The sequence below is a fragment of the Apis florea genome, unplaced genomic scaffold (genome assembly GCF_048593485.1).
Source record: "Apis florea isolate Af1SG1 unplaced genomic scaffold, ASM4859348v1 contig_2492_pilon, whole genome shotgun sequence".
NCBI lineage: Eukaryota > Metazoa > Arthropoda > Insecta > Hymenoptera > Apidae > Apis > Apis florea.
In genome coordinates, this window is record NW_028256593.1 from 2,003,263 (window position 1) to 2,027,254 (window position 23,992).

Genomic DNA, 23,992 nt, shown 5'->3' on the forward strand with positions numbered 1-23,992 from the left:
TAAATGTTAAAACGATAAATTTATAGAGATCAAGTAACGTAATTAAAGTTTTAAATTGAATTGTATTATACACTTATAGAAAACAAGTCTATGTATTTTCGAATAATTGAAAATGGCGGGTTGATGGCAGCGCCGGAAGTTATCTGGGTTCGAGGCTTCATTGCTTGCGAGTCCGTGGATGTGAACCTTTGTTTTGTACAGAAGAATGGCTGCCATCTTTAGTTTTCGATGGATGTTTTCCGAAGAGATCGTGAATTCTCATATTTATTGTGGTATTTAATAACGTAATAAAATCTCGAATAGTGAAATAACGTTTTCCGCGATGTAAAGAGTGTTTTTTCGTATATTATTTAAGCTGCCCTGGTGTCAATTCCACTAAAAAATGCTTGTGTTTACATCCAAGTTTAAAGTGAGCTTCTGTATTCCTGTCATATTAAGGTAAGCAATACATTTTTATCAATTTCTGTTACTTCAAATAATCAGAAAATTGTAGTTGGAATGACAAATATTAAAAATTTAATAGAATTGTAATACGATAAATAGGTATAATGTTACATTCTGTTCATATTATGAGTCGTTTTTGACATTCAAATTATCATGTATTTTGTGTTTTTTTACAAATTGTTTTTGAAAATATAAAACAATATTATTGTTAAAATTTTTTTCGTAATTTTATTGATATTTATTATATTTCATGACACATATTATTATATCATAATTAATAAAAAAAAAATTTTAATGTCGCGAAACTTCAATTTCGGCAACTTAAATTGATTTCGATTACATTTTTTTTATTGTCTTTTTATAATAATACAAAATTTAAAACGTATTTGTTAGCTGCAATTTTTGTTTCTGAATGGTGGCAACAATGATTAGTAAAATGGTGAGTGAGTACAGGTCAACCACATCATACACATACTACTTTAAAATTATGTGATTATTAATTTTCGTGGAATATTTAAATATTTATCCTATATTTTTTATTTCTTTTTTTCTTACGTTTTTAGAATTTTTTGAATGATTATTTTTTAATTTCTTATGTTAGTTATAAATTGAATTATTGAATTTTTTTTTACATAATTTATTAAGCAAATTATGTTCGATTTTATTTAGATATATAATGTTAATCATATATTTTATAAATTATTATATTTATTCACTAAAAAAATTTTTATAAATATATAAAAAATGAATTTGAATTCGTTTTTATTTTATTCTACAGATTTATTAATTAATAATCGATGATTTTGCAATTATATCTGTACAGTTATTAGAGAAAAAAATAAGAAAAATAAGTAAATAAATGATAAGGTTCTTGAAAATAATTGTTTTATAGCATATTTATTTTAATAATATGAAATATAAAATTAATTTGTAATAAATACATATAGTATTTATTTTTAGTAATAATAATATATATTTCATTCAAAGATTAACAATATCAATTAATAATATTATATATGTTTTAAATTTTTTCTAATTAAATAATCATTGAACTATATTATAAAATATTGTCATATTATATCAAAACTATAAATCACAAATTATGAAATAATTTTAAAATTTTTGTAATGTTTATAAACATACAAATTTTTATAAATTTGTCTAATATTTTTAACAAAAAAAAAAATTTATATATTGCAACTATTTCACGGCGGGAATAGAAAAATCTGCTAGGCGGCGCTAGTTTCTCTGTAAGGTGGCCATATTGTTAGTACTCTCTTTTTCTTTCTTTCCTTTCCATTCCTTTCTTTAACATATATAAAATGTGTGTGTGTGTGTGTGTGCGTGTGTATATATAGTATAATTATCTATCATTCCTCTTGTCTCTGCATTTACTTTCATCGACTTTTCTCGTTATCTTTTCTTGATTCTTTCATAATACTATTTTTCTCCTGTCGTTTCTATCATGAAACTCCGCGTCTTTCTTTTTTATCACATTAAATTCTTTTTCGTATACGTTATATGACACTGTGATATCACGAAAATTAAAAAATTTATCAATTTTCAATAATTCCTTATGTTTTTTTTTATTTTTAACAATTTTTAAAAGAAAAAAATATCCAAAAATATAAAATCTTTCAATAATCTTTTGAAATTAGTTATCTTAAATTTTGTTACATCAAATTATATATATATATATATATATATATATAGTTTTATAATATAAAATACTGTGCAAAAATATTTAACATTTATAAATTTTCTTTAAATATCTTATATTTAAAAAAAATGATTTTTGTTTAATAGATCAAACTATTTGTATATTAAGTTGCTTGTAAAGTCATTTGGAATACTTGTAGTAGGGTATATGTACAGATATGGTATTCGTGGGTGGTTGTCGATAACCAAAGGCGTCGCCACGAATTTTGTCTCGAATTGCTACTAATCGATTATAATAATTTTCTTTAGCTTTTTCTTTTGTGTTGTAAAATTAATAGTTAATTTATTATTATTAATTAAAATTAAATTAAAATTAATTATATTTAAAATTATATCCTTTCTTTTTTCAAATATATTTTTTTTTCTAACATAATTTTATTTTTATTGTATTGTATTTTAACATGGTTCAAAGATAAATTTTTAAGAAAAATTTTTTTTTGAAATTCATGCACGTGATATATATATTAAAACATGAAAATATTATTTAAATAAATTAAAGCTAAAATGATTGAATGTGAACAAAAAAAAGATGCGAATGGAAGAAAACAAAGTTTAAATATTCGAGCTCAAAATTTAATTTGGTAGAGTATGCCTTTGGTGGTAGCATTTGCTGGCTACGAGGTGAAATCGTATCGACCGCAAGGGAAGTTCGCGCGCAGTGAGGAGCACGCGCGATACATACATACTCGATTCACAAGATAATCTGAAGAAAACTGTTCAGAAAAATTTATTATATCTTACAATACCTAATTTCTAGTGATTCTAGATTCTAATCATAAATTTTATTCTCATGTTCTTTTAAAAAATTAAATAAATCTATATATTATGAATATATGTTTATATTAATATAATTTTTCGATGTTTCATAATTTAATCTTTTTGACAATAACAAATCGGCCTTTTATACAAATTTGGGTAATATAATATATAATAATTCAACTATTGCTCATTTTTTTTTATTACATACATAATTAAAATAATAATAAAAGTATTCGGATTCGTTCGAATTTGATTATTTCTCTTCCCTTATTATATAGGATCAATTATTATCATTAATCGATCCTATTAACGTCACTGAGAAAGATCCAATGTGCATACGACTATGCTTCAATTTGTTCATGATGTACTATATATTTGAATATATAGATGAATTCGTGTTATTATAAAACGATAGTTAAGATTATATCAATTATCAATAAATATTTGCTAATTTAATAAATTATTCATATGATCTAAATAAATTTTATAAATCTAAATTATGATAATATATTTAATTTATATATAATGTGTTACTAATTATGATTATGGGATATTTTGTTTACTAAATATCATTTATTTTTAATGAAGAATAAAGTGAGTAAATATTTACGAGATATTGCTATTTAATCGCGATTTATCTCAAAGTTATTTGTATCTGTATTGAGCATAAAGCTGTGTATAAAATTAAAATGCTTTGTAAAAGATGCTATACAACGAGATTAAGTTACTTAATACTTAATAAATGTGTATTAATTTTTATTTATAATAATATCTTAACATCCAATCAGAGCATATTTTTAAATTCATTTAATATAAATGTTTTGATAAATTATATTATCAAACGTGATCTCCTGGTTAATTTCGATAGAAAATCAAACGTGGCAGAGAGACCAGAGACGATTTCGCAAGATTTACGCCGCAAAGAACCGATGCATTTCTTCGGGATGACATCAGAGTATATTAATGGTGCTTGCGGTTACTATGGGTTACAATATCCAGAATAAACGAAAGAGCGTGTATCGTGGCTAACTCTTTGCTGACAAAGAAATACACGTGTGCCGCTAGATCAGCTATAAAATATATTCTACAAAAATGAATCATATACTCGTATTTTTTTCTGATCAAATCAATCATTACTTTTCTTTTTTTATACTAGAAAGTTCATTACATATTACATGAATTTCTGTTTGATAAATCGCTATGATAAGATTATTCCGCATACATGGTAAATTTTATCTCGAACATTAAACAGAATTATATATTAATTTATAATATCATATATAATCAAATAATAATTTATCAAATCATGAATGTTTTTTATGTAGAGATAATTATATTTGCATGAGAAAAAAATTATACGATTGTAGAAGTGAAAGTATAGTTATAAAAAATATATATATATAAATACAAATTATGTATTCTGATTACTATTTGCTAAATACAAACAAAATTTAGTCAAGTTTGAAAGAGATTCAGACTTAGGATGTGTGTGCGTACGGATGCGTGTGTGTGTGTGATGATATGCACGCTTTGGTAACCTTGGTTATAATAGCGGAGGTGCACAATGCTGGATATTCATCTCTCGTTCCCTCATACTCCCATGCAATGCATAGAATTGTTCAAATTATGTCTAATGAGAATGTTTATTTTTATTCTTTTTTTTTCTTTTTTTATAGATTTATATTATATTTATTTATTTTATATAAACTTTTATTATTTCTTACTAGCAATATTAATCAAATCATAATTTATCGTAATCTCAAACAATAAAGTCACAAACAAAAATTGATTATTAATTAATGAGATGTTTTCTAATTAGTTTATCATAAGTACTTCGATCTTACTTCATCATATGGTTGCATTCCTAAGTGATTAATCCATAGAATTACATCGCGAGGCTCTCTACTACTGTGATTGTTGACAAGTAGAACGAAATTAAACTTTTAACAATCTTATACTCATGATATTCTTGTTGTGTATATTTATTATAATCTATTCATTTGCAAATTAAATTATTGAAAGTATATTTTGCATTTTGTAAAGTTTTAAAAGAATAAAAAATATGTTTCATGTAAACATAAGCCATCTTTTAGAAGTTTACTAAACGACTGTGATTCTCGTGGTGTTGCATATCGACCGTCGCGAAAGTACGAAAAGGGATTGCAAAACTGCGGCGCGCACGAGCACATTCGCAGGCTTCGTGACGCTCCCATTCATTTACATGCATGATCGAGCGGAGTGGCACGAAACTCTCGTGGAATGGAGTGCTTGTTCTCCGCGCAACAACCATCTTCACGAGTACCGTTTAAATCCTTCCTTGCTTTTCTGTCTTTTGTATCTTTTTAACTTTATAGAATTACCCACGCAAAATCTAATATATTTAATATTAGAAGAAAAAGAGATTTTCAGAAATAAATAATCATGGAAATATCCGATCGCGAAGGAAAATCTTTTGTACAGTGATAGCTATCCCAGACATACTATTGTTTTGTATTTCGATTTATTTCCACTAGCAGTTCGCCATTTTCTGCTATCTTTCTCGTTCTATCTGATATAGTGATCCTTCTTCTGCGTCGTTCTGCCATAAGCATGGCGAAGACAGCGCAAATGTAAAGAAAGGACAACATGATACCGGTTATTGGCGGGGAACTGGCATATTTCACCGAGTGTCCAATAATCAGGCTTTTGTATACTTACTGTATGTTATATGTTCGTACTCTCTCTCGCCATGAAGAAAAAGAAAGCAGAGCAAAAGATAGACTTGGAGAAAAACAATGTTAGTTAGAAAAAAGAGAGGGAGGGGAGATAGGGAAAGAAAGACAATTCGAATGTTTATTTAACATAGAAGTAATCATAGATAGATATAGATAGTATCATTGATAATAGGAGATCGTGTTATAATTTTGCTGATTTTCTTTAATTTTACATATGTTTTGAATATGATTTGAATGAACGAAGAGAAAATAAATAAAATTAATCAATGCTGCTTTTTAGAAAAAAATAAGAGAAAATATTGATGGGTTTAAACAGAATATATAATAGTATCTTAGTTTTTTATATATGTTTTTATAGATTGAATTTCTCAGACTAGTTAATTATAATATGAGAATTGTTCTTTGAATTGAATTAAATTGAAAAAAGAGAATCTGGATATCATTGCCAGTTCCATCCGCACGATTGCTTACAATCGAGCTTGTTACATGGCAGTAGAATGCGCGTTTCAGCTGCGCACGGGTAGCTAGTGAGAGCAACACCGTTTTCCTGCAACGTCGAATAGCCCTGTGGTGAGAAGGGGTCAGCGGAAGCGTCAAACAACTTGTTGGAGACGTCGACCTATGTCGAGTAACAATGCTCGATTGATAGTATTGTATACGATCTAATAATCTTTTAAATGAATTTTTTTTCCACTTCTATGCATTAAATACATAAATTCTATGATTTATAAATTTATGATAATTATATAGTAAAAAATAGTTTTTCATTAGTGATATTTGATTGGTAGAACTTGTTCGAAGAATAATGAAATTCATTTGCATAAAACAGGTAAATTAGAATGCAATTTATCATAGAAATGATCAGAGATGGAAAAGAGGCAAGGAGATGGAATAGGAGAGGTCAGCATCGAGCGATAATCGTTCAGGAATAATTTTGGTTCGTATCGAATCAATGCAAGGGTCGAGGTACGCCAAGTAGGTCGCCACAAATCCCATTGCTGCCAACGTGACAAACTAACCCGTGCAACGCTCCACGCTCGAGCGCGTTTTACTCCGCGGCGAGTCCGCGTGCGAAACCTTGTTAACTTCGCGACTATCGGAATCATTACGACGAAACTAGTCAAATTTTGATATTATTATAAATATAACCGACTGTTCTCTATGCCGATTAATCCTTTATTCTTAAAGATAAAGTTATTCTTAGAAATATAATACTAAATATAGATTTTTTCCTAATAATATGTTATACTTTGAACAAGTTGTTGTCCACAATAATCATTTGTCTAATAACAAGTTTGGTTAATGTCGAAAAGATATTTATCGATATGATATTTTTAGAAAATTGTCGAGGATTATAGTTGAAAATTTGTTTTTATTAAGATATTACGTCGTTTGTTAAGATACTATTTTATAATTAAATATTTTAATCATTTCATTACATGAATATGAAAATTACATTTTACGAAAATGCATCACGAAACATTTATTAGCCAGCTCGGAATGGCATGTGTAACAGCTGAAACGAAGTTTATATTTAGCCGCAGGAATATAGTTTTGTTTCTGTTACAAAGTATACAGTTACTTCTGGCAGTTTTCCTGATTTCATGCCATCTGAAATAATATTACATCCAGACGTACTCAAATATTCCATATAAACAAATCTTAGAAAACTACATTTTTTTAGAAAAAAGACAAGAATTGTAGTAAAAATTTACATTGGCGGATTTTCATACGGTTTGATTAAAATTAAATCCAACGTAGCATGGAACGGAGTGCATAACCTCGGTTAACAGACGCTTGCGTGGTCGCACGATGGAAGCTGAATCTCTGCCATTGGCGTTTTGACAGTGCCGATAACGTCATTACACTGCAACCAGTCACGTGATAGCGATGCAGTTGTGTAACATATACACTTTTCTTGAATCGGTCACAGCGCCCGCCAAATTGTTGATCGAAAATTCATTTCAATTTCATACAAGTAAATTTAAACATCTAGCAAGATAGTACCAAATTTTACTTAATACGTTACTAATTATTAACAAAGTTTCTTCAATCATAAAAAACTAGAATGACAGACATTTCAATATATTATATAAAATTCAATATTTTTTTTTTTTTATCCTAATTAATAAGGATTTTTTATATTTCTACAAAATTTCATCCAATTAACACTGCCTTTTTTGAAAATGTTTGTTTGGGACAAAAGCTTGAGAAACGACTATACAATCGTTGATAGTTTTTAATAGTAGCAGCACGTGCCACTGATAATGAGTGCAGTAGAAAAGGTAGTGTACGCATCGACAAACTTGTCTCCTATTCACGTATTCGTCACGTGATTTTGACTCCAGTTTTGTTCGCCGTGAAATTTTTCATTTCGCGATATCTTTAAATTTGCGTTACCTTAACGACCGATGTTATTAGTGACATTTAATTTGTAAATTAAATAACAACTAATAAGAAAACAATATTTGTAATTATATAGAATAATGTTATTTTACTTCATTATTTTAATTCATAGATTATCTTTTATTATTTAAATTGATTTGTATTTTCGATTTTATTTTGCAATAAATAATTATTTTTGGATATGATATACTCTATTCTTTTTACATTACAAATCATGTTGAATTATTTATTTATTATTTTAATCCTTAACCGATATTAACTATAACATTCATTTTTATATAGAATACATTTTTATAGATTTATAAAATGAGATAAGATAAGATTTTTAAACTTGCAATAAGAAATAATAGAAATAAAAGAATATAACACATAATTATCCTTACTTTTCATAGATTATGTCCACCTCTTATATTTGAAAGTATTTTTATATTATTTGGATTTGTTTTGCTAGTTATATTTTCTTTCTTATCGATAGTTACACGAAGCGAATTAAGCTTATGATAATTTTCATCGCTGTGACTGGCCAGTGCTTTATATTTTTATATTCAATCGGTTGTTTATCAAATAGTTTGAGTTTAGTCGAGGAAATTGATAATACTAATTTATTAGGAACGCACGACGTACAGACGAGGTAGTAAAATACGTAGGCACACTTGGCGCGAATCCAGCCGCACGTGCGGACTTGACATGCTGGTGAATACTTATCGTAACGTACGATTTGTTACGTTTTTCTCCAAAGTATTTTTTTATCATTTTAAAAATTGAAAGTAATGATCGTGACTCATTATATATTGCTCTCATTATTATTTCTCTAAATAGTACAATAATATATGGTTTAGAATTTTATATATGCAATAAAATTATAATAAAAAAGAAACATCAGATTTCGTTATAAGATGTAAAAAATATATAGATTTCTATAGTTTGCGTTTTGCTTTGTTTCAATTTGATGCTGTTAGATGGCAGCGATATTTCAGCAATGGCGGATACTTTAGCAAACTGTAATAAGTTGATCTCTCTTTTCCAATTTTTGTTAATTATTTTTTCATATAAATTAATATTTATAAAAATTTTTTTTCACATTAAACAATTTTTTAATTATAGATGACAAGAATCATAATCAATTAAACACATTAAACGCTTACAATCTATCCACGGTTTAATCTCTTTAAATTAAATGATTTAATTTTATTGCTTTTATTTTATTGATTCTGAACTGGTTCGCTAGCAAGGAACATTATCAACGCGAACAAGAAGTATTGTTTCTATCATTATTCGTCTCCATTTCAATTTTAACATTGTAACTAAATACTTTAAATATTAAATGCGTATCTTCTTAATTTCCTTTTTTTCTTCTCCTTTTCATTGTTGGTAAGCATCTCAGTATATGACACTGAAATAGTTATAAACCGATTAACAAATATTTACCTGATAATTACCTGAAATTTATATGGATTTGCAAAAATGGTGGTGATTTATATCAGATAATTATTATTATCTAAGTACTGCAAAGAAACGTTTTTCTGGATCAATAGCTTTGAAGATTGCATTCATTCATGGACACTGAATAATTAATGGACCTTGCGAGATTTAGTTTCGGTTAGAATACGTAGCTAACCGATCAATTTTCAAAAACATTTCTCTTCGAATATTATCGTAAGATTTTCACAATTTTTTTTTTTTTTTCGTTTTTTTCTATTATAAATTTATCTTTATCAAATTTTCAAAAATTTAAGTGAAACTAACGTTAGGATTCTCGGTCATATGTTACAGCCTATGGTTCAGAATCCTCAAATAGCGGAATCGAAGAGCGTGGTATCCCGTCAAGCTGCCGGGCGAGGATAGCCATTCGATCCTAATTCGCTCGAGTTTCCAATTGGCGTGATCGAAAGGCCTCCAAAACGTCGACCCCGTCGGTGATCAAGTTATCGGGGGGTGGAACAGGTGGGGGTGGGGAGCAATTGTCCCCAGGGTCTGACCCACCTCCCCCGGTATCCCCAGCCGAGAATACCGATACTAACGAGAATGATGTCGCTACGACGAAATGCGTTGACAGCTTTCCACAGAGCGCTGAAACCACCATGAGCTTTGTCCTGCAATTGGGCACGGTAGAAACATCCCTCGAAAAGAACTCTGATACTTCGCCATCATTGTCGATGAATCAGGAAACTTCGAATGTGGCGGTTACTGGAAACGATGATGCCGGCAAACCTCAGATTCTTCAATGTTTAGAAAGCAGCGCCGAAATTTCAGCCGGTCATGTTATCTCCTTTTCAACTGTAAAATCAGTTAGCGTTACTTACCCGATGGCGAAAGCCGTTAGGGAAGTGCAGAGAATTACTGGTTCTCAAACAAATACCACCCAGGTATTGTCGACTCGCGTGATCTCACAGAAATTACCGTCGTCTATCCATCAGACTCAATCCGCACCTTTAACACTAAACGCATCTTCCAACGTTGCCCATATCCCGGTAAACGCTCAGTCTTTGCCATCGCCAGGCAGCGGAATGGCACATGTATATCCTTTGCAGCACGCGGTGTCTACGCAGAGCAAACAGCAAACTAGAAATCAAGCGGTCACCTGTGAGAGACAACAACAACAACAACAACAGCAACAACAGACCACGATATCTAGTTTGCAAACTAGTATGCCCTTAAAGGTTCAACCGGTATCTTCGCAATTAGTTGTAAGCAACAATGCAGTTAGAGCCATCACTACCGCTACTTCATTGCCCAATATTCAAAGGATACATGTGAAGGCGCAAAATATCGTTGGACAGGCTCAGACTGTTAACTTGCAGAAAGTGAAGGCTGTGACTAATGTCAGTCAAGGGGTAACCGTTCAAAGAAATTCCGTACCGAGGATACAAACCGTACAGAAGACTCAGGTGTCAACTGTTACATCCCAAACTACCCAGTTCGCTGTTAATCAAGTCACGAACAATGCCAATGTACAGAGAACTCAACAAGGCAATCCGACGCTCCAGAAAGCACAAACGAATACTGCGAGCACACAGAAAGTAGCGCAGATCTACAACAACCAAAAGATGTCATCACAGATGTTAAATAGCCATCCGAATCATAAAGCACAATTACAACAAATAACGAGTAATCAACAGCAGGGATTACAAAAGATACAAGTTCAGTCACAGAAGACGGTAACTGTGCCAAGACAACAATCGAACACTACAGCAGGGAATAATGTTCAAAAATCTAGTAATTCTGTAACTGGCATACAGAAAGTACAAGTAGTAGGACAAGTACAATGTCAACAGCCACAGGTCCAAAAACATGTGCAACAGGTTCAGCCATCACAACATCAAAGATCACAATCTACAGCAGCCTTGCAAAAATCTCAGACTGTAGCTACAGTTAATTCTAATAGAGTACAATCGATCGCAAATGTTTGCAAAAGTAATAGCGTTCCGAATATTACCAAAACATCGCAAAATGCCAATTTATTAACTGTGAACAAACAACCAGTAATCTCACAGCCGCAACAATCGCAGCAAGTACATATCCAAAACTCGTCCCAATTACAACAACAGTTGTTACAGCAAACTTCACAGCAACAGTCGCAGCAACAAGTGGTACAAAAACAGCCACAACAACAACAAACGAATACGAATTTACAAACACAGAGAAGTCATAATATTACAAACGTCCATCAAAAGGTTGCGACCATTGCGACGATTCCCAATAACCAACGAACCCAAGTAGTAAATTCTAAAATACAGCAGCAACAGATGGTAATGAGAGTAGGCGTACCAAAGAACCAAACTCAAAATTTACAAAGCAATTTGAAAAACGTACCTCAAAAAATTACAAATACGGTTAAAAATTCAAACTCACAGAATGTCGTGCAACAATCATTGCACAGAAATGCGAACGTGCAGCCAGTAAAAATAATCCAGCAACAACAGAATGTTATAGGACCGCAGAATGCTCAAAAACAACCTGGATGCATCAAAACGATACCGCCACAAAAACCAGCCCAAAGGAATCATACACAGAAAGTAGCCGGTATTAAGACCTCTTTAAATACAAACGTAGCCTCTGTGAAAAATCAAGGATCAACAACTGCAGTCGCACAAAAGGCAAGCATCAAAACATTGCTTCCTCAACAGACTGTTGCTACGAATATGTTGATGCATAAAAATCAACCAATTAAAATTCAACAGCAAGCGATACAACAAAAACAGCTTATCACATCATCGCAGTTTCCTCAGCAAATTAGGCAACAATCTGGACAAGTGAAGACATTATTACCAGTAACTAGTATGGATTCTCGCAAGGATATAGAGAATAAGTTAGTATTTTTGACTTGTTAATCAATTAATGATTAAAAAAGAAATTATTGTTCTTAATAAATTTATATACATTTATATTTATACAAAAAATAAATTTGTTAATAAATATTAATATTTCTAGAACCGAACCCGAATTGCGTGAATCGAAAGAAGATGAACGTCAACAACGCCCTACAACTCCAATTATAAGAATACCCCCTCCTTACGAGGTAACATATACTATAGTAAACATAATATGCAAATTTAATAATGAATCTTCAGAATCATTTTTGCAGTGTGCACTGTTGCATTTTGTAGTCATGTATAGTTGTTCCTAGAACACTTAATTCTTGATTATAGTGTCTTCAGTACGTCCTACAGGATCACAATTATGGAGCACCACCTCCACGAACACCATCACCTCCGTCACCACCGTCTCATCCAAAACAACCCATCAATGGTGGCGGAAATTCGACTGCAACTTCTCAGCATTCTTATATTTATGGAAAAGGTATATTTTTGTTCAATCCAGTTCATAATGAGACACAAAAAAAATATATATTTTTAACGAAACGTTGTTTTTCACTATAGTTGTTACTGGCACTAATGTGGATGATGATGCAGCCAGTGTTATTAGTAGTGAAACAGGTAGAGACGTTGAATTGGAAGGTGAAGAAACAGAAACGGCTCCTGAAGGAGAAGGAGACGATGAAGACAGTGTTACTAGATGTATATGGTAGGTATTCCTATTTAAAAATTAATTAATAAAAAATATTTAATAAAATTCAATATTTACTTCTAGTGACTTTGAACATGATGATGGATACATGATTTGCTGTGATCGATGTTTGTAAGTATAAATAAAATTGTCAAAATATATAGCAGAATTTCATATAACATTGTACTAATAAATATATGATTACAGAGTATGGCAACATGTTGATTGCATGGGTATAGATCGTTCTAACATTCCCGATGAATATCTTTGTGAAATTTGTCGACCACGACGTGTAGATAGACAAAGAGCACGTGCTTTGCAAATGCGTAAACGTGAAGAATTGTTAAATTCAGATACATCATCCGATACATCATCTACCAGTTCAGCAGATACTGATGTTGGTGTAAATACAATTCCAAAAAAACGAACTATACAACAGCAAATTCCTCGACGAAAATCTGAACCACCGCAAGTAAGGCGACTGAATAATAATAATAACAACAATAATAATAATGTCGCAAAAAGACAAAGAAGAGATTCACATCCAAGACAATCTAGTACTGTTCGTAAGAAAGAAACTACAAAACGTGGTCCAGGTAAACGTAAAGCAAAACGAAGAATGAGTTTAGAAGATAAAGAAGAAGAAGCTCAAGATACATGGAGTTCCAATGTCGCACCATTAAGACAATGGATCGAACGTTATGAAGAAGCTGTAACGAATCATTATAGTCCAGAATTAAGAGCTAGGATATCATCTATTAAAGTGAATGGCACACATAGCGATTTGAGACAAAGTAATATGAATGTTATTGCTACTGGAAAATATAGGCTCAATGTTCACAGTAATAATGTTAGGGTAAGTATGAACATTTTTTATAATGGAAAATTTTTTTTAATTATTTTTTATTTAAAATAAATAATAAAAAATTTTATTTTTTATATATATAGTTTTTGGTGGCAACGATGTATCTTCCACCAAATACACCTGTCGTTGAATTACGTGGAAAGTATATGTTGAGTACACAACATCGACCATCCTATCCTCAAGGAAGACAACATACCCAGAGACCTGGACCTTTTGTATTCTTTTATCGATTACCACGAGATGGTACAGAAGTTTGTGTAGATACCAGAACATATGGAAACGATGCTAGATTTGTGCGACGTAGTTGTAAACCTAATGCGGAAGTGAAACACTGTATAGAAAAAGGAACATTACATTTATATATTGTGACCACAACCGCGATTGAGAAAAATGCTGAAATTACGATCAGACATGAACAACACGATCTCCTGTTATCACCTAATCCAAATAGCTCTATGATGCCTATTGTTTGTGCGTGTAATAATCCGAGAGAATGCCAAATAGTGTCTCTAAATCAATTGAACAGAAGAGGAAGTAACGGAGCATTGGCTGAAAATGCTGATGGTCGAGAACGAAGACGAAGGGGTAGACGAAATACAATTTGCGAAGATAGCGATTCTTCGACTGTGATGTCTAACAGTACTATTATTGCACAACCTGCACCACCACCAACGACAGTATCATCAGTATCTGCACCACCGAGAAGAACAGTTACAACCACAATAGCGTCAAATACAATGCGTCAACTATCTAAGGAGGAATCGTTGACAGTAGTTCAACAGCCACAGACTTCTCCAAATTTAAGTCAATCTATACCTTCGGAAACTAAGAAAGACAAAAAGAAAATGACCAGAGAAGAAAGAAAAATGGAAGCCATTATGAAAGCTTTTGAAAGATTGGAAAAAGCGGAACAAAGAAAGCAAGAAGTTCAAGCACGAAATGCACAACGAAAGGAATCTGGTGGTACGCATAGCGATAATGAAGATAGTCATAGTTTGACGATGCAATCTAAACAGAAACAACAAAATTCTGACAGACCTTTGAGACGGAAAAGAAAAAAAGGTAGAGCAAGAACTACTAGTACTTCTCAATCACAAGGTACTAGCCGAAGAACAAGATTGAATTCTGCGGATTCCGACGAATCATCTGGAGAAGAAAGTAATTCGATGCAATCACCACCTCTATTGAGCCAAAATCATTCGCAAAATCGAGATACTCCTTATTCTTCTTACTTAAATACGCCTGCAAAAAACACGAATGAAAGTGTGACGACACCTGCTCATCAGGGAATTCCAACAGCTGCTGGTCTGCTCTTAGCTCTAGCAAATTCTAATGCACCTGGACCTAGTTCACCACCTCTACAACAACCAACACCAGTTAAGAGTCCAACTTGCGATAGTGGTGCAAGCAGCAGTTCTCAAAGTTCAACTCCATCTACTCCTTTATCTTCGGCTTGTTTGCTAGTCGCAGCAGCAGTTGGTCCTTTAGCTCCTGGCTTTAAATTTCCAAAAACCAAAAAAGTTCTAATGAATGAATGGTTAAAAGAGTCGCCTGATCCACCACAAAGCAACATATCTCAAATGTCACCATTACCAGCATTACCACCAGCTTCCACTTCGAATTCGATAAATTCTCTTTGTAGATCGGATTTTTCTTTACCAACAGACACATCCGCAGAGTTTTTAACACAAAGCTATGCGGCTAAGAGTTTAGCAACTCTTGTACAAGCAGCAAACTCCGTTTCTGGAATTTGCGATTCACCACCACAACGCAAACAGGCGATTAGTGGGAATACGGTATGCCCTGTCTCTACAGGATCTGCCAAAAAAAGATGGTTACGTCAAGCTATATCTGAAGAATGTGATTCACCGAATAGTCGACCAGATAGTCCGCCGGCCAGTGAAATGGTAGCTCCACCAAAGAAAAGAAGAATAGCCAGAGAAAGTTTGTCATCAGACAATTATACTCCACCAACAACACCTACCATGTTAGTTCCTGAATCTACTCCGAATAATAGATCTTTGTGTCCTAACGAAGTAAGTTATTATTAATTTATATATTGAAATATATAAATATTTATAAATAAATTAAAATTTATTATCTTTTAATTGAATCTTTTTTTCCAGGATGATTTTATCGAGCACTTACAATCGTCATTAATTGAACAGAATGATGAACGTCACATGACAACAGAGTCTATAAAACAGGAAGTTGTTTCACATGTAAATTCGGATGAGACTGTACGGCAAAAACTTTCGATAGATATTCCACAGGATTTTCAAGTAAAAACTATGAAATCTGAGAAACATATAACACAAATGAATACTTCGTTGGTGAAAGAAGAGAACATTGGGATAAAGAAAGAAAAGAACATAGAAATGGATTGTGACACTTACATGCATTTGGAATCAAAACCTTTTATTAAAGATGAATTACGATCTATTAAAAACGAATTTGTTAACAATCAAAAAGATAAGAGTAAAGAAGATTACATTATTAAAAAGGAAGAAAATTCAAACATAGAAAAGGGTACAGTTGAGATAATCGATCAGAATGAAGGTGATACAGAAATGGAAGATTTCAGCTCTCCAATTGCTGTTATGGAATCGGATGCAATTCTAAAGCAACGAGTAGCTGAAATGAGACTCGAATACGGAGGTATAAGCGAGATAGTTAAAGTTGAAGATGATAAATGTGATGATGATAAAAGATCTGAGGATATAAAATGTGAAATAAAATCCGACGATAACATGTCAATTGATGAATTTGATGTTGAAGCTCAAATGAAAAAAATCACTGGCGATGATGGAAATGATTATAAAGAAAAAGTAGATACTAGTTCCGAAAAAGATAAAAGTATGGATGGTATCGAGGGTTTAATGGAAAGTTCTAAGGAAGATTCAGAATCTGAGGATAAAGAGATGGATGATGTAAAATACGAACCATCATTCAAATCATTCAATTTAAATCATGAAGAAAAATTGTTTAAAGAATTTGAAAGCAAACCTGATCCCGATCCTGATCCTGATCCCGATCCTGATCCTGATCCTGATCTTGATCCTGATCCTGATCCTGATGCTGATCCTGATCCTGATCCTGATCCTAATCCTGATCCTTCTATGGAGAATAGTATTAAAGAAATTGAACAGATTCAGGAATCTCAGAAAATAGAACAGCCGTCCGCATTTGTTACATCATCAGAAGAATCCATTTTCGAGTCTGCATCCTCTAATATGGATACAGAGTCTATTGTAGAATCACCAAAGATTTTTCATTCCATTCCACCATTAAGTGAACGTATTCGTAAAAAAACAGAAACTACAAATGCTTCAAAAAGTCAGCTGAATTTTGAAGCAGCTATAATCGAATCCACCATTAACATGGAGACAGAAGATGAATCAAAAAATGGTGAAGAAAAGTCTATGCTTTCAACGGCTTTAAGAGAATTGTTGGAAGCCAAATTGGATGATCTGACACCTAATGATGCTAAAGAAGAAATAACTAACACCGAAGAAAATAATACTACATATATCGAATCAAAGTCTGAGAATTCGGAACAAAATATAGAAATACAAGAATCTGTATTAAAATCTACTTCTCAAAATGTTCATAATGTTCACAATGAAGAAATTCCAGTGAAAGAAGAGGAAGTTCCACCTAAAGAAATCAAACGATTAAAAGATCCGAGAACCGTCGTTCCAAATAGTATGCCAGCTCCTACATTTAAACCTGAATCAATTCCTCCTGTTAAACGAAAGGTTAGAATAACTATAGAATAAAATCTTTATTTCGAAGTTATTCAACTATGTGTTTCTTGTTTATTCAAAAGTAATTTGTCGTTTTAGTTGTCCATATCAGAATACCGTAAGCGAAAACAACAATCATCTGGAACACCTCCAGAACCTGAACCATCGAGCGATTCTACAACAGATAAAAGCGGAGCTAGAGGTAGATCAGATAGTGCGAGCAGTGGAACTTCATCACTTAGCTCTGATGAAGAAGGTTCAAAAATCTCATTATCTCTCGATATACCAACTTTAACCACATTACCGCTTTTCAATAATGCAGAAGGAGAAGAAAAAAAAGGTTAATATAAATATAATATAATATGTGATAATAGATAATAGTGAAAGATTTAGACTATTTATGTTAAAAATAATATATTATTTCATTAATGTTTTTATAGGTGGTGAGGAGGGAACAATTGGTTGGTCTGCAGCACCAACTTTAGTTGAACGTCAAAGAGAAAATCTTACAGAAAGATTAAAACGAGAATTTGGATTATTTCTTAGCGACGACGAAGAAGAAAGAGCTCGCAAACACGGTAAATATTCTATATATTGAATTTTTATTATTCTTAATATTGCTCTTAATATGCTTAATAATGCTCTTATACGATTGTAAATTATTACAGGTCTAACAGCAGAGGCAATATTAAAAGCGCGGAAAGCGTCTCCACCTCATCCAAATGTATCAAATACTCCTCCAGGTTATCCGCTACCGCAATTGCCTCCTCAGCCTTATATTCCTCCTCCAGGATCCGCACCTATTCATTATCCTCAATTCCAAGCTAAACCTTGTTCCGTTCAATATCCAAACTTCACAGTCCCACAGAACACTTCACAACCAGTCTATGCGAATACTACGCCTCAGACCTCTGCAAACAAGCAGACACAACAATTCTTAATACCTCAAGCGTCACAAGCACCGCCGGGCTCGAATCCATATCCTCCTCAATTTATTCCACCATCTACCACTGCAGTATCGATCTCCAAGTATACATCTGTGACTCCGCCATCTGGAAATCAAATATATCCTGCAACTGGCCAATCGCAAAAGCAATTTTTCAATCATCCGGCACCAAGATCTTAACCCACATAAAAGGTAGTGCTATCGAAAAGTTATTAGTTGGGAAATTTTTATCACACTTAGCCGGATTGTGAATTAAATCATTAATTCATAACGAATAAACACCAGGCTCATGGCTGGTTGCTTAATTCCATTAGATTAAAATGTTAAGTTATCCTTTCTAGTTTAAAACGAAAGGGAGTAAAACAAGATATTTTGAGTGTGGAACAGAAAATAAATTCACGATCTTTTCTTTCTTATGTCGTTCGTGTTATAGCAAAAGGGTATTTAGATTATATATGACAAAATAATAATTCGTGCACACGATTGGCATGTGAGAAGAGATTCGTGATACCAGGTGCTACACTGTTCTCGCTTATATAAAAAACATTATGCGTACACCGTTGACTGCGAAGGAAGAAACATAAGAAATATTAATGCTTCTGATGGTTTCGGAGACGCACTCGATGGAATTCGCGTGGCCTAAAATGACAATTAAGTATTTTGAACTGGAAAAAGAAACAGAGAAAAATGAAAGAAAACAAAACGTAGTGTTCTTGTGTATTATGTATAATGACCGTGTTTAAGAAAATTATTGGCATCTAAGTATTATGGCCAAAAGTGTATTGAACATTGTACACTTTTAATATCGGTGAAATGGTGCCCTAAAAAACATTTATATATATATATATAGCATTAGTCCAATTTTGACAAAACTATAACAAAGTTGGAATTAATCCGAAATGATAATGGTGATATGCATTGTTTCGGAAGCTCTACAGTTATATATATTATATATGTATACACAAATACACAGAAACAGATACACAAACGTGCATACTTACATTGTAATACGATTTTTCTGTAAATATCATTTGCATATATGCATAATATAACGATATTAAAATGTACATTTAACCTTAGTTAAGGATAGAGGGAGAGATACAGAAAAAGTTAAAACACTGTGCTGTGAGTTGCAATTTTTATTTTTATTCTTTTTTTTTTTTTTTTTTTTTTACGTTTTTTTATTTGATTTCTTTTTTTTTCTTTTTTCTTTTCTTTTTTTTTTTTTCTTTTTAAAAAAAAAGAACAAAAAAGAAAAGAGTATCGGCATGATCGGAATCTTAAAGAAAAAAAAAAAAAAAAAATAACTTCATAAAAAAAAGATTTCATAGAATTCAAATGGAACAATATCACTGCACAGTGACAGATTCATTATCGAAAATTGGAATTACCGCTTTTCGATTCCATCGTGATGATGAACATCGATTTCATGGGAAGAAAATAAGCCTGTTTAGGCTAAAATTGTACAGTTGAAAAGAGAAAAATGTAAATCTAGACTGAATTTCCCAGGTATCGATTTCATCGCTCTGTACCTCCTGCTAAGAGTCTGACACATCTTTTCTTTTAAGAATTGTTTTTTTGCGCTCAAATTTTCAAATTTCCCTTCATTGTTTTTTCCTAAACACGATCGATAGTACAACATGATTTTAGTTAATATTGAGAGGCGTCTCCGCGACAAATATTTTTTATTTGACGATCCTTGGAAATCCTGAAACTAAACATTCATTCTGAAGTACAAAGCTCTTTAAGAGGCGATATAGAGAAAGAATGTATTAAAAGAGAGAAAGAGAGGGAGAGAGAGGGAGGGAGAGAGAGAGAGAGAGAGAAAATAAACTGCAATAAGAAAAAAAGAAATTAGTATGGCGGGAGAACTGTAGGCTATTTTTTGTAAAGAAAAAAGTAAGAAAACGAATTAACGAATGCGTAAGTTGTTTGCATTTTTTTTTTCGTTCTCGGAATTTGTAGATTCTTCTAATTGTTCCGTACTAAGAAGGATGTCAAATTTTTTTTAAAAATTTATTTATTTGCATTGTAAATTTAGTTATTTTCTTTTCTTCCTTTTTAACCCGGTGATCGATGATTTCTCTTATTTTTCTTTTTTTTCTACTTAAGTGTAAATGTTTGATTAAGGACAATTCGCCCAGTGTACAGTGTTGTACAAAGATTTCATATCGAAATCGTTGCGTATTTGTCGTGTGTACATATATAAATATTAAATACGTTAATTAATTACGATATTTCTTATTCGGAGTTCCTCGTTGTAATATGAGTTATGATTATTCGGCTCTTGTATACTTCGCAGATTTTAAACTCACACTTAATGTTCTATTCAAAAAGAATACATACACACAACGAATTACTTCTCTCGATCAAAGAGAAATTTTTTAGCTGAAAAATTTAAATTATACTGAATCTAAAGGCCATAAATATTCCTTAATTTCCACTGTATTTCCATCATGTGCAATAATAATTATAAAAAAAAAAAAATCATATAAGCAATTATCGAATCAAATATTAAAAGCGAAAAAAGAAAGAAAAACTATTTTGACATTTTTGACTTGTAAAAAAAATATTGCACGAAATTACGAAATATTAAACAATTATTCATACAGGCAAAAAAAAAAAAAATATTTTCTAATGTTAAAAAAAAGATAAATTACGTGTAAAATTTAAGATTTCGATAACAATATTCTGGATAAACAAAAAGTTACGTTTAACGAACACTGTTCTTTAAAGATTTATTTGTTACATTTTTATAATATTATATTTTTTCAGTTTTAAATGCGAATAAAGAGTTTTCAATGAGTAAAATTTTGTATTTAAAAAGAAATGATCAGTGGAATTTTAGCACGCGACAAAGCCACGTTATATCGTTCTGATATGTTTTATTGGAAGGTAAAAAATATGGTATCAAAGTTTAGAGAGATCTGTGACTAGGGAATAAGATATTAAAGAAAAGAAAATACAAAGGAATGAATTATTAAAAATTACAGAATTTCTGATACATTCTATAAATCTTATCAATAATAATATAAGGTATAAAAACATCATATGTTAGACTCTCCAACCACCTCTTATTTAACTTATGTTTATTCGGCTACAGCTTCTATAAAAATAAATCAATATAAATATATTAACAAAAAGCAAAAATACTTGAAACCTGAAAAAAAAAAAGATATTTGAAACTTGGAAAACTAAACGAGCGATATTTTTGGCATTTGGTATTCCTTTATACTTTAGCCGATATTTTGTAATAAACATGTATACTAGTGTAAGTTACTTGTGTTGATCAGGTAGTGTATACGTGAGATAAATGTGTGTACAGCTTACGTTCATTACCTGATTGGCGATACTGTGAAACTTGTACATATTTTTGTAAGATAAATTTAAGTATGGACGTCTCCTTGAAATCTTTCAAAAGAAAAAACAAACATTCTTTACGACAACAGACAAAAGAGTAAATATAGAATGAAAATTGAAAAGGATAGTAACAAAAAACGAAACAGCAGTAATACGATTGCTTTTTGAAGTTACACACACATGCGTTCAGCTTTGTAATGTATTCTATTCGTTGTACAATAATTCTCTCTGGTTACTCTATGGTATCTGTATAATGACATTCTAAAGCGACAAAAGGCGTTCTGTTATTACATAAAGAAAATATAAGTAAGACGTGAGTTAGAGAGGTGAGATGGCAAAACTTAGTAAAAAATTCGTTAGTACAATAGTTTCAATGTTGTAAATAAAACAGATCAATAGTGATTATTATTATTATTATTATAATTATTATTATAATTATTGTTATTATTATTACTATTGTTATTATAACTATTATTATAATATTATTATTATTATTATTATTATTATTATTATTATTACAATTATTATTACTATTAATATTACAATTATTATTATTATTATTATTGCAATTATTATTATTATTATCACAATTATTATTACAATTATTATTATTATTATTATTATTGTTATTATCACAACTATTACAACTATTATTACTGCTACTACTACTGCTACTACTACTGCTACTACTACTACTACTACTGCTACTACTACTACTACTACTACTACTACTACTACTACTACTACTACTACTACTACTACTATTACTTCTACTACTACTACTACTACTACTATTACTTCTACTACTACTATTACTACTACTATTACTTTACTACTACTACTACTACTACTACTACTATTATTATTATTATTATTATTATTATTATTATTATTATTATTATTATTATTATTATTATTATTATTATTATCATCATCATCATCATCATCATCATCATCATCATCATCATCATTATTTTTTATTATTATTACTATTATTATTTATTGTTATTATTACTATTATTTATTATTATTATTATTATCATAATTATTATTATTGTTGTTGTTGTTGTTCTTAGTATTATTATTGTCCTGATCATCAACATCGTTATTATCATTGTCATTGTCATGATGATGATGATGATCATCTTCATTTTTTATTATTATTATTAGTATTATTATTTATTCCTATTATTACTCTTTTTATTATTATTATTATTATTATTATCATCACAACTTACTACTTCTATTACTACTACTTCTACTACTACTACTATTATTTCGACTACTAATACTACTACTACTACTATTACTACTACTATTATTACTGCTGCAATTTCTACTACTATTACTATTTCTACTACTTCCACTACTACTATTTCTATTATTATTATTATTATTATTATTCAATTATTATTGTTACAGTTATTATTATTATTACAATTATTATTATTACTATTATTATTACAATTATTATTATTAGTATTACAATTATTATTATTATTATTACAATTAATATTATTATTATTATTATTATTACAATTATTATTATTATTATTACAATTATTATTATTATTATTATTACAATTATTATTATTATTATTATTACTATTACCATTATTAAAATTATTATTAATATTATTTTATTCTTATTATTAGTACTATTATTATTATTCTTATTTTTATTATTATTATATTATTGTATGTACATATATACATATATATATATAATTATATGTAGATGTATAATTATATATATATAAAAAAGAGTTCGTCTTTATAATAGTATCGAAATACATAATTTTTTTATTTGCAATTCACTGTTACATGTATGTGCCTAGTTATTAGCCACGTTGCATTATATTCTATATTGTATAATAATTTAATTCGTACTATCGATTAATGAATGTAACAAGTTCTTCGATATCAAACTCTATATGAATATAATATTATGGCGTAACGTGTAAAGAGCTCATATTTAGGCATACATGAAATTTAATAAATCGGAATACATTTTACGAATTAACAA

The 23,992-nt window shown here is 30.6% G+C and overlaps 1 protein-coding gene and 1 long non-coding RNA gene across 5 annotated transcripts; one reads left to right on the plus strand and one right to left on the minus strand.

The window, feature by feature from the left end:
- The first annotated feature begins 159 nt into the window (after positions 1–159).
- Positions 160–23,989, plus strand: upSET (SET domain-containing protein upSET). 4 transcript variants are annotated; one of them, XM_086906035.1, is made up of 13 exons: positions 160–272; positions 356–438; positions 9,816–12,351; positions 12,474–12,561; positions 12,692–12,842; positions 12,923–13,067; positions 13,134–13,181; positions 13,257–13,905; positions 13,998–15,950; positions 16,041–17,672; positions 17,760–18,000; positions 18,101–18,238; positions 18,329–23,989. In XM_086906035.1, exons 3-13 carry the CDS (start codon positions 10,124–10,126, stop codon positions 18,784–18,786), a joined length of 7,731 nt encoding a protein of 2,576 aa, XP_086762161.1. In that variant the 5' UTR covers positions 160–272; positions 356–438; positions 9,816–10,123; the 3' UTR covers positions 18,787–23,989. The 4 variants fall into 4 exon arrangements, with proteins under 4 accessions (XP_086762161.1, XP_031772733.2, XP_086762162.1 ...); XM_031916873.2 differs by having other exon boundaries at positions 181–438; XM_086906036.1 differs by having other exon boundaries at positions 181–438; positions 12,713–12,842.
- LOC147657915 (uncharacterized) lies at positions 6,989–8,221 on the minus strand. The gene is made up of 2 exons (XR_015291549.1): positions 7,352–8,221; positions 6,989–7,247 (listed from the first exon to the last, which is right to left on the minus strand). It is a non-coding gene; the product is annotated as an uncharacterized LOC147657915 (long non-coding RNA).
- Positions 23,990–23,992: the final 3 nt, after the last annotated feature.